The following is a 12,923-nucleotide window of genomic DNA, read 5'->3' on the forward strand; positions in this document are numbered from 1 at the left end:
TGCATCATGCCAGGAGGCCATCAGCAGCAGGCTGTTGGCAGTTGTGTTTGCAGTGTTTCTAATCTGGGTGAGGGTGAGGTTAGGACGAGAATCTGCTTATGTAACTCAGTGCTCACTGATTCACCCTGATTATGTCAGATGATGGAGGTCGTCATCATATTATGGAGCTCCCTTTTTACTCTCCTACACATGGACAGACATGTATGGCCCCAGGAAACACAAACAGAGTAAAGCAAACACAATTACACAGTCATTCAGCGGCATTTGTAACACACACACACACACACACACACACACACATAGACACACTAATCACATTCACACATTAATCTGCTTGTAAACAAAAAACAGAAGTGATTCTGTTAGAGTTATATTTACATCAAGCATGATGTGTAGCATCATCACCAGTAAAAGATAACAAAGTATCAGATGTTCATGGAATCAAATATGAAAGCTAAGCTGCTTCTTCAGTTACCTTCGAGTGTAAGCGTCTACTTCAAATGATGACGCGTCTGTTTTAGTTTTGCAGGTGCTTTATTGATATCATTACCACTACGACCAGGTAAACATGATAAGTGGGCGATTTGTTTGTTGTTTGTTTGAAGTAAATTAACAAACTTAACATCAGTTTGCTGCTCATGAAGAGATCTACTCTTTGTGCCTATGATGCATGTAAAGTTGTAAGTTGTTCTTTCTGATGATGATGTTAGCAGGACACTCTCTACCATCGCTACCATTGATCCCATTTGGCGTGAGCACGGCATGAAGTAAGATGCCATTGTGTTGCATTATGGGATAGGTTGGGTCCAGAATTATATGCAATAGAGAGCTTCAACCTCTAATGCATCCATGTTGACCATTCATTTTTAAATCTGTCTCTTACAAGTTGCCAGCTGTGTGGAGGTGGAACAACTTGCTGGAGTACATCTTGAAGACTTTCGAACAAGTTTCACAGCAATAGCTGCGGCAGGTTAAATGGTTTAACAGGTTTTTTTTACTCCTACTTGGCCCAGAGGAAGGAAAGTACAAACACACCGGGTTGGAGGTGTGACGCTTAACATTTATTTGGTGCCGCAATTAACTTTTTGGTGTGCTGCCGCTGCTATGATTAGCTCCTTAAACCTGCTCATCCAAGATGGCATGTTCGCAGGCTAGCTGGGTAGTGAGCCTGTGACATACACACACACACACACATACACACACACACACACACACCCTATTCACAGCCAAATATACACACATGTAGTAATCCTGATGATTATAGCACTACAGATACACTTCTTGGGCATTAATAATCTGTTATCCACCCAGACTGCACTCAAATAGCCAATTACACATCAGTAGGTAAATCAGCAACACTTCACCCACAGGTTAGAGGTGGTCATGAGGCTCCATCTGCAGCATGAGTTTATTTTAGCACGGCGGGTAAGTGATTTAGGATTTGGAGGTAACACGAGGACAGAGTTCTGTCGTGACCCAACAAAAAAAAAACAATCTTATACAAATCCCCTTTTTACTTCCACTTTCTAGTTCCTCCTTCCCTGTTTACATCATGTTACACCTCTAGAGAGGGTGTTACGCTGGCATTATGCATGTCAACAGTCTGCAAAACAAGCACCACAACATGAAAAAGACATGGCACATTAAACGATGAAATATGTTTCATTTTTCAGTCTGTGGGGGCAGTTGCACGAGTCAAAGGTGAAAAATGGCTTCATTATAATGTTTGTGACAAGACCAAAGCTTAAAATCTGGATACAGTGACAATAATATAGTGTTATTGCGTGCATTAGCAAGTGTCAAGTGCTCCGTCGAGTTATAAGTTTGTGTTTTTATAGATGCCCGTTGCTAGATGGAAAATTATTGACGGGAAAAACTCATGGAACAACTTAATTTGATTGTTTTAGGAGAGAAAAGGCCTCTCATGTTCTTCTTCCCTGCCACCCACAGATCCAGTGGGGAGAAACATAATTCAACAACATAGAAATTAAAGCTGCAGCGATTAGTCAATTAATTGCCAACTCTTTTGATAATTGATCCTTTCAGTCATTTTTCAAGCCCAAATATCAAACATTTGCTGTTTCCAGCTTCCTAATGTGAGATTTTGCAGCTTTTCTTTGACATTTATGAGAGTAAATGAAGAGTTTTTGGCTTTTGGACTGCTGATGAGCTTTTTCCTCATTTTTTATGTTTTACAGACTAAATAATTAATTGACAATGAACACAGTCGTTAGTTGTGGCCCTAATGGAAGCACAGAACAACCTAATGTTGAGCAGCTGAAGGAAGGCTTCATGGGGACAGATATGTAATTGGATTCCCTCTCTCTTTCTTGTTTTCCCCTCTGGAGACATACAGATTAATCAGTCTCTATTTATGACTTTTCTCCATGCAGAGGGCATTTCAGGACACTAGTTTAATCAAATAAAAGAGAGGGAAAAGCACCAAGAGAAAGTCAACAGACACGAGTCAGTAATCACACCTACTACTAATGCTAATAAAATAATGTCATTAATCAATCTATACAATGCATTCATGATTTTATGAATGCTACACCTAAGCTTTACTTAAACTTAACTTGTGCTTTGCGTTAAGCTGTTATTTAATTTCCTCATTTAGTAGTTGTTGTATGGATAAACTTTTTTGTTTTTACTTTTCCTCAAACTACATGTGGTCAGAAGTCATAAAAATAGCTAATTTAATGTGCACATTAAAAAGAAAATCCTTCAAACATATCTGTATGACTGCATATAAACCACATGACATCAAGACTCGATATTTGAACAACTACAGCTATCGTGGATTTTAAAATCAAGACCTTTTTTAAGCTACCTGAGCATTATAGTCAATCCTATGCAAACATTTGTCATTTAACTTCCGTCAATCATTGGGTTGTTTCCTCTTCCTGCAGGCAGGGACATGCTGTAACATCCAGTGAATGCTAACAGTGTGTGGACTCAGCAGAACAACGGTGTTACTGAGAAGAAGCAGGGACATCTTTGACGCAGCACAGTCCACCAAACTTCTGCACGCACAGAGAAACACACGCCACCATTCACTGTACAGCGTGCTGTGGCATTAATATTTTAGGAGCTCTGCCACTCCAGAGAACATCTATAAATGGATTTTCTCTGCATTATTAAACTCTGCTACTTCCAGACAGCACTGATGCCAGGCTTCAATCTGAGACATCAGTCCACAGCATGTATCTATCTACATTCGTATTTTGCAGGGGTTCATGGACAGAGCAAAACTGGCAACCCTCCATGTGGTAGAAGTACAGATTTCTAAATACAGATACACGTGTCCGGCAGAATATAAGTGGAAATGTGGAATAACTTTCCCTGTGTGAATGTGTGGAATTACTGACCACTCTGTTCTGCGATTACACAACCTCACATAATGGGAATCTTGGCCTGATGTCCGAAAGCAGGATGAGGATTAGAGTGGCGCAGGCTACTGCAGTGCTGAGACTACTGAGAGGGACTGTGTGTCCAAGTGGATCGAGGGACATAAAAAGGAAAGAGAAAGAGAGGCAGAGAGCGGGAGGCGGGAGCTGAGCTGGTTCCCCTCATTTGAACTTAAGTGTACACACACCAAGTCAAACAAGGCCACTGTCCGCTCCACACTCAGGCGGTCGAGCACTCTCCGCCTTCGTTTTCGAGGATCTAATGAAGCTTCACACACACAGATGCACATGCACACACATCTGTACTTTCGTACTTGCGAGTGCCCTCACAGACATTCAGTGGTTCCTAATCTTAACCTTAAAGGGTGCTCCAGCCATTTACTGTTACACTCGGGGATATCCTCACTTGTATGCATGGGTCAGGCAAACGCTGCAACTCATCGTACATCTTGATCTTCTGGTAGATCCTCGCTGATGTCTTTCACACTCCATGCGTCCACTTTACAAGACAGACTTTCTGGCAAACATGTATAGTCTTAAAATCTGATTTGAAAATTGAAAGCAATTTCCAACGGCCCTCTGGAGCCATAAAACATTTTACAACTGTCTTCATAGGCTGAATAGTACTCCTCTTGACAAGTAATCTGACTTTCACCTGTCCATTTGGTGGTGTGGCCCTTTAAGCATCACAGCAACCAGCCAGCAACGCTGGTTCTCAAAATTCACACCAAGTCTTCACCCTCAAACAGGCCTCTGAAGACGTGAGAATTAAAAACCTACACTTGTTCTCACAAAGATGGGAGAACACACACACACACACACTGTTCCCTTTGATGTTATCTAGATGAGATTTATACAGCCTCCAGGGTATAAAGTATCATGTAGTAGTCACACTGTAATAAAGATAAAAAAGCTACAACGAGCGATTGTTGCTCAATCGTTTATCTAATCACAATCTATGATGAAATGGCTTCCTTTTGCAAACAAAGCAGCTACTGCTGTTCTTAGTTACTAGTTGTTGTAGTTGTGAACTGGCCTGAAATGACATTTTAAGAGGAATAATGTGAATTTAGATTTTGTATTAAAGTTGCCCTGTGGATGCTCTTTAAAACCATAACCAACTGTGTGCATTGTTGCAGGTGTAACAGACGTGTTGAATGTATTCTCCTCCTCGTGAAACATTTGCAAAGCCTATTTTTTATGCATTTTTAAAACCTGCATTTTTCACATGCATGCTCACAAGCTTTCAGTCAGTTTTCAGTCTTCTTCCTTCCTGTCTTTGTTGAGCTTTCTGCATTTCTTGGCACATTATCACCACATGCTGATCAGTGAAATAATGTGAACCCAGTGAATGCATCTTACGTCACCCACAAACATCGCTCTACGGCACTACTAATGGACAGAATCTCAGTACCTTTAATGTTCATATTTTTTCTTTCTGATGAGTGACTGTCATAAATACCATCGCATTTAAAAAGAGGTGAGCCCACCCTTCTGCAGAATATCCATCCAACTGTTTCCACGGCTTAAATGAAAGTTCACACTCGCACACGCATCGCTGCTTTCATATTTTGCACCACATTGCAGTTACATAATCCACGGTACAGAGTGGACACATTGTCAGTGAAGCATGTCCAGTGATGAAGCCATTGTTGACTGTTACGGCATCAACCTTTAGCACATCACATGGGGTTACGATTAGTGTCATGGGGGGTCAGAGCTGATGTTCGAGCATGAGTCAGCTCAGTGGCTGTAAGTACAGACATAGTACATTTGAAAGGTCAGGACTTAACTCTAGCTTAGCCCAGCGTGGCAAATGTCTTCTTCATTCTGACAGAAGAAGAATATCACATGTTGTAGAGTGGTTTGTGTGCTGAGACAGACACACTGCGGTGAGACTCTCTGCATGGTTATGGATTGTGCCCAGCTGTCCAATCACACACAGAAAAGTTTGTGCAGAGAAAATGTGAAGAAATGAGGTATCGATCAATCTATTCTCCACGAGTGCCACCAGCAGGTTCACATTTGTGGTGTGTGAGTGAAATGCCTCAACAAGTATAGGATTGATTGACATTAAATTTGGCAACAACTGCAGACATCGAGGTCCCCTGCAAAAATAATGAGATTCCCATCAGCCTCAGCTGCACTTTGTGTTTAGTGCTGGTATGAAAATGTTAGCATGTTGACAGGCTAAACAAAGATGGCAAAGATGCTAAACACACCTGCTAATCACCTGCTAGTCTGTGGACTCTGTGGAGTCTCTGAGAAGTGACTCCTGAAAAAACATTTCTCAAGTAGCATCAGCTCATATATCAAGAAGATGACACGTCACTGTAGAAAATTCAAAATTCAAGCTGATTTAACAGAAAACCAACGAAGATGATCAGTTTGTGACGAAGTGACTTCTTAAGATTGACATTTTATGCAGGGTAACCTCATGTTCTGGGAAGCTGCTAGCATTTGTGGGAAAAAAATAAGAGGCAATCATGAAAATAGGAAAAAGGAGCTAAAATAAAAATGTTTCATTTAATCTAATTTGTTGGCAGCTCAGTCAGCTGAACCTCAGGACAGAGGTAAAGCTTTCACAGAACATCCTCCTCTCTGAGCCTTTGCACACCACCGCGTGTCGCAGCAATGCACCGTCATGTTCAGACTGATCTGTCAGGATCGTAGACACGGGTCAATAGGGGCATTGTTGTTATCAAATGGTCCAGAGAGGATCTGCATAAATTCAAGAATGAGAAGTTAACTGTTGCCTTGTTTTGGAGAAACTGGAGAGATTGACACAGAGACAGAGAGGTCCAGTGTGAAGCATTTCCATGTGCAGGGAGGAAGTCTCACTGTCCAGCAGATCGCTCATGAACAATGTTCCTTTTTTCTGTCCAGCCTCACCCCGACTGAACTTTCAGCACCGCAGAGTCCTCACATGCTCTCTCTGTGTGTGTGTTACATAACAGTCTTTTCCATTCAAGTGATTCACTTTCTCTGTAAACACATTCTTCATTTACAATGCATGACCATATAATTTATAGATTAACTCACAGGTGAAGTATCGCAGCAAGTAGCTTCTATTGCTCTGTGGCCAACACTCTCGAAAAAGGAGAAACATACTGAGTGAGTGACATTACACTCCCTCACGTTTGCTCTTTGACAGTGGCGACTGGTGTATGTGATAATCTACATAATACACACCACTAATTATATATTATAGCAATATGATATATAATAGTGTGAATATTCTAATCATTTATTTGAGCAGGTGTTTGTAGAGAAACAAAGAGGTCATGTACACAACACATATTTCCATGTAAATGTGTTCCCTTGAACTCCTCGTTATGGGTGCTCACCTGCTAGGAGCAAATGAGGACAACTCAAGCCACCGTGACTGCTGTCCGCACAGGCTTGTGTAAACTGGATGACCTAATCTAACAGTGGAGGAGAAAGCAAAAACCTGTTATTAGAAAGGGCACATAGTATGCCATCGCAAGACATTAAAATATTTAAATACTACTTCAGCTAAAGACCGACTCTGCAAATTACATTTTAAAATGTTAAAACAACAGCCAAACCCACACACCTAACACAGAGGAGAGAAGCCGCCTTTCTTCATGTGTAATTTACTAATTCTCATGTTGAAGTGTTGATTTCTTCCAGCAGGCTGTGAAGAACAGGTTTAACAGACCAAGGCAGCAAATAAAAGGCAGCCAGAATAAAAGCTAAAACAGGACTCCCAGGTATTCAGCTGGAAAAGTAAAGACCTTGCTGTTGGATGACAGATATGCATACATGATGTCCAGCATGGGGTTGTCCTGGCGGCGCAGGAAGAACCGTCTCCCCTGCAACCCGTCGGCCTCAGCTGTGCTTGGTGCTACTGTTGGCATGTTAACATGCTAAATGATAAACGTTATGCAAACTGAACATCCGCATGTGAGCTTTGTCCGTTTCGAACATGTTTGCATGATGACACTAGCATTTAGCTCCATGTGAGGCTGTGACCAAGCTGCTTACATGCCTCTAAACTCCTGTCAGCGTTCATATTTCAACACACTTTCTTTGTTTGTTTGTTTACCTCAAAGGCATTTGACCATTAAAGAGACCCAGCTGTGGCAGAAACTGCTGTACACAGAGAGCACAAGAGCTGGATGACCACAATAACATCTTTATAGTGTCCACTTTGAACCTCAGTAGGGGCTGTCTGAGTTGATTTTCCAGGGGCCGCTGAGGGTCAGTTCCAGCCTGGTGGAGCCGCCTGTTATTGTGATGGTCTGACTGAGGCATCACATGTCCTGCATCACAATAAAAAGGGGTCACTGTCTGTGGCAGATCTTTGCTGTCACAGTTTAATCTGTTATATTAAGTGTGTTTTTTTTCCTTTAATTATCACTGATTTGTTGAATTTTGAGAAATCCTCGTTTTCGTTTCGATATCCTTATTAAAGTCCTTATAATACAGTTAAAACAACCTGTCTGCGTTTCCTCTGCTGGCTGATCCGTGTTGTTGTTGTTTATTTTGCGTGTCTCCGCTGGTTTGACTCAGCTGGCTTCCCGTTAGGAGGAGGAGGAGTGTCGCGGTGGTGGTGGTGGGGGGGGTCACTCGGGGTGAGGATCCGACCCCGGCTGACCCGATGAGCGGGGGAAGGAGCCACAGAGAGATGTGGAGCTTTTGAGGAGCAGAAACAGCCGGGACGACCTGTGAAGCTCCGCACGTCTCGTGTGCCTGACAGAGGAGGTTTTCATCACACCCTGAGTCCCGCAGCTCGTTGGAAAGCAGGATCGCTTTCATTTCCCCGCTGATCTCACTGCTGTCCCTCCTGCGAGGTAACGTGATGCGTTTAGTTAAACCGTTTTTTAGAAAGTGCATGAATTATTTGTTTAATTATCAATTATTAATGTCATGTGAGCTGTAGACTACTTTTATGTAAACAACAAACTGGCTATTTAGGGCTCATCTGTCATCTATTTAGGATTTAGGGTTTAATGAACACATTTGAGTGATAACATGGTACCTGCTTATGATCACTGGGTAGCAAATAATAATAATGAATAATCCTCCTAATCATACACTATAAAAAGGAATGTAAGTTTTAAAAGAATAATCAAACACGTTGGATCTGCTTTGTCTTCCCCTTTTTCCATCTATAAACTGTTTGTGGTGATCTGATTGCTATAAATATGATGCATCAAATATTGCACCGTTGAAACACAGATAAGTGAGTTTTGTTATTATTTTATATTGCTAAATTATTTTCACATTAGTTCTATCTGATTGCAGTTCTTGTATTTGTTTATAATGGGAGCATGTTTAACATCATCAAGTCTTTTCCTGCTGTTAAATATATTACAATATTCAACTGGCAGTAGCATAATGTAGATTTAATGTTTTGCAACCAAGTAAACAAATCACCTCACCACATGTGTTTATTCACCACTAGGTGGTGCCATTACAGCACACTTCAGCCCAACCTGCCAACCCTGAGTGAGCTTATCACACACCTCACAGCTCCCTGAAGTGCCCGTCAGGAGGGTTTGAATGTGATGGCGCAGACTGTGGGAGGCGTCATCCAGGACCTGTCAGTGCCCTCACTGCTGGCTGTGGAGGGACTGGGGACCAGGCCTCAGCCAGTGGCCGAGTCCTTCACTGATGAGGCAGTTTCAATCCTGACCTCCACGAGCCACCTGGCCCGAACCCTACTGGGTCGCACCTTTTCCCTCAAACACAAAGAGAGCCTCGCCAACGCTGAAGCTAAGGCTGGTAGCAGCTGCGACGAAGACAACGGCAGCAATACACGCCGCAAACGAGAGTTCATCCACGAGGAGAAGAAAGATGAAGGCTACTGGGACAAGAGGAGAAAAAACAACGAGGCAGCCAAGAGGTCCAGAGAGAAGCGGCGAGCCAATGACATGGTGCTGGAGCAGCGAGTCCTGGGCCTGCTGGAGGAGAACGCTCGCCTGAGGGCCGAGCTGTTGGCCCTCAAGTTTCGCTTCGGCCTCGTCAAAGACACATCTGATTTTTCTGTCACGCCGCTGTCTGCACCTCTCTGTGCTCACCCAACATCCAATACAGCGCATTTCTACCAACCCCACACTGCTGGATCCTCATACCTCAACACGCAGCCCATCGCCTGCACCCACTACATCCACCCTCACCCTCCGCAGCAGGGTCCCATCTATGGACCGAGGGGAGCCGGGCCTCTGTCAAATCACACGTCTGAGGAGTCCGGTGTCTTAACGTCATGTAGCTCAAATGTGGGCAGCCCTGTGTTTGGTGATGGCACACTGAGTGAGCGTGGCGGGCCTTCCCCGAGGGAGCTGGCAGAGGAGCGGCATGCCAACGACTCCCCCATCTGTCATCCGGGGGTCAACGAGAGTCACCATGTAAACAAACAAGACTCCTCAGAGGGTTTAAGGAGCCTCCCTCATAAGCTCCGCTTCAAAGGCCCCAGCGGTTGCAGCGAGGGAGGGGAGATGTCTCCATCCTCTGATACCAAACACAGTGGACCACCTGTGGCCACAGTGGGGCCAAACATCCAGGTGAGGAACCACCATCAGGCGTGGTGGGACAGTCGGACAGAGAGTCAGGCTCCTTGGTGCAGGGAGGAGGCCTGTGCTGGATCTGGGGAGCAGCATGACGGCCCGTCTTCTATTTATCATAACTCCGCTTCTCTGCAGAACTCCACGGACACCAAATATTTGACAGAGGACATCAGTCTCAGGTCTCAGATCAGCTGCTTGTCTCAGGAAGTGTCTCAGCTCAAGAGGCTCATCTCTCAGGAGCTGCTCCCCAAGATCGCTTAAAAAACCTGAGTGCGAGAGGATCAAGTCCGAACCAAAGTTGAGAGACAGAGTTCACATCTTTCCAAACCCTCCATCTTACACACTGCTGTTTTCCACAGGACAGCATGGCCCCAGCGTAAACAGCTACCTCTGAAGTGACAAACCCTATTTACGCCACACTGGAAAAGCTGAGTTTCGGAGCCTGTTTGTTCGCTGACGTCCAGCACATCACGACCAGAAAACACCAGCATGTTGACTTTTCAAACAATGCTTAATGACTGCAAAAATGAAAGTCATTCATGTGTGAGTCATCACAGGTCCTTGGATCGTGTTGATTGCCTGAGATCTGGAGGACGCTGTACATTTCTGTTGTGTCAGAAACACTGGAAGAACATGCTAGATACAGCATAAACGGTCCAATCTCACCATGTTCACTTGACTCACATGTGGCTATTTTCGTCTTCTGTGCCGCAACACAAAGTTTGTAGGCTCTTTAACACAAAGTGCACATCAATATTACCTTATGTTAAATACACTGTGTGGAAAACCAGCACAATTCCAGAAGAAGACACATGGGTGTTTTGGTGGTGTTTACTGTATCTGGTTTATCTTATGACAGCAAGGTACACATAACTGTATAATTTGTCTTTGTTCAGAATTATAATTGAAGTGAACAGCATTTAAAAATAAAAGTATATTTTCTATGGCAGAATGGTGAATGTTTTATGAAAATGTTTAGAGATTATGCGACTGTAATATGTCTGTATCTAATAATGACGCAACATTATTGGATGAAATGAGTGTGATGCTGCAGCAATAAAATCTGTGCTTATAACTTGCAGACATTGCTGTTTTGCATTTATTATGCATGCAGCCATCAGCATGCAACATGCGAGAGAGTCTGAAGCTTTTTCAAACTGCGTTTTGCATTACATCACAGGCAGGAGTGAAAAACATGAACCCAGCTGGGCCAGAGAGAGTTAGGAGTGGTGCTGGAGGGAGGAGGTGCACTGCGCAAGACTACGAATGTCACAAGTTTCATTTTCAGCTTAACTGACATCATATGACTTTGATTTATCCTCTAATAAATTCCATCCTTTAAAACTGTAAAAACCACCATGGCGTCAGTCCACCCTCACTGAACTATGGGTACTGAAATGAGGTGGGGCAGTGGGGTGTAGGACAGTGCCAGGGAGAGAGGGGGGGTGGTGCATGGATGCAGGGAGTTGAGTGAGACTGCATGACTCATCTATCACGTCAGCAGTATGAACGCTATTTTTAGCACTGAAGCAGCTGCGGCGGAGACTGATTGGCCCATATGGAAGTGAAGGATACAGGTTCAGAGTACAATCACATCTGGAAGGAGTACAAGTCCACAGACGGACATCATAGCTGCTGTGGAATATGTTGTGATGGTGGTGAGCAGGCAGAAATAGGCAACACATAAAATGAATTATTAATTTTTGTCTGAGATTTAAGTTTCACTTGACTGTCAGTATTCTATGAATATTTCTTTTTTCTGTATTAATTATTTTTTTCTCAACACCAGGTGGCGCCAAGTGTCCTCACCAGGATGGATCACTGAGTCTTATTCATTCATTCACAGCAGTGTTACTACAGAGGTCGTCTCCTCCATTGTGCAAGCTGTAGTACCACATGCTGCACATGCAGAGCAAACAAGGATGTAATTTTGTGTTTGAAGCACAGCACTCCCACCTTCATATTACCCATCCCTATTCAAAAAGCACAATGCAAAAATGAAAATGCCTGAAAAGACATACATGTGACCCAGACAAATTAATTTTGATGCCAGCCTGCAAGGTTAAACAGGTAACATCAGACGTGTGCAGCCGCAGACACTTGACTTTGACAGCCACGACATGAGATGCACATGAGATCTTTTGTCTGCAGTCTTCATCCAGCCCAGTCTGCAAACCCCCATGCCATAAGCAATATAGGAAGGAGAGAGAGCCTTCTGGTTGCTAGGCAGGCACCACCACACCACAGTTGCCAAGGGAATGCCTGCATGCAGAGAGATGGAGGAGTGTGTTGGGGGTTGGTGTGGTTTTAACAGAGGAGTGGTGGGGGGAGGAGCTAGACAAGTTCAAGGCCACCGTTTCCCCACCATGGTCTAATGGTAGTGATGGTGGCGGTATGTGTGTGTGTGTGTGTGCGTGTAGTGAATGGGTGCACGTGTGCGGGTTGAGACAAAGCAGGGGGAAGGGACGTGAGTGAGAAAGTGGGTTGGAAGTGGATGATACAAAACAGGGCTGACGTAACTGCTCATGAAATATGGTGGTGATGAGGACAACGGGCTTTGTGGGATAACAGAAAAGCTCCTGAGCAGATAATGCACCTCCATTTGCTATAAAGATGAGCAACATGACAAAGAGGTGGAGGGGGGAGAACTAACAAACAATGATGCACAGATACATTTATCTATAGTAACAAAAGCACCTTGTTTTCCTGTTATTCTCCAGCTTAGCGGACAGTGATGATGATTTCAGATTGTGGTTTTAGCTGTAAAATGAGATTTGACTGTTTTCTGTTTCTGATTCTAAACAACTGGGTAACACAAGCCAGATTAAATTATTATTTCTACTGTTAATTATGCTCAAATCTTAATATAGAGAATGGCGACATGAGAAAAATGTGATGAATGAAGGCTTGGTATTAAGCAGGGAAAAAAAAATCTAAATACCAAAAAATAATAGGAGTTTGCAGCCAGTGTTGTAAGAACAGT

General features: G+C 43.4%; 1 protein-coding gene across 1 annotated transcript; it reads left to right on the forward strand.

Annotated features, from left to right (window-relative positions):
* Positions 1–8,005: 8,005 nt before the first annotated feature.
* On the forward strand, positions 8,006–10,984 carry LOC121604513 (nuclear factor interleukin-3-regulated protein-like). The gene is made up of 2 exons (XM_041934053.1): positions 8,006–8,224; positions 8,839–10,984. The coding sequence occupies exon 2, from the start codon at positions 8,942–8,944 to the stop codon at positions 10,199–10,201; it is 1,260 nt and encodes a 419-aa protein (XP_041789987.1). The 5' UTR covers positions 8,006–8,224; positions 8,839–8,941; the 3' UTR covers positions 10,202–10,984.
* The last annotated feature ends 1,939 nt before the right edge of the window (positions 10,985–12,923 follow it).

This window comes from Chelmon rostratus, chromosome 3 (assembly GCF_017976325.1).
Source record: "Chelmon rostratus isolate fCheRos1 chromosome 3, fCheRos1.pri, whole genome shotgun sequence".
NCBI classification, from domain to species: Eukaryota; Metazoa; Chordata; class Actinopteri; order Chaetodontiformes; family Chaetodontidae; genus Chelmon; species Chelmon rostratus.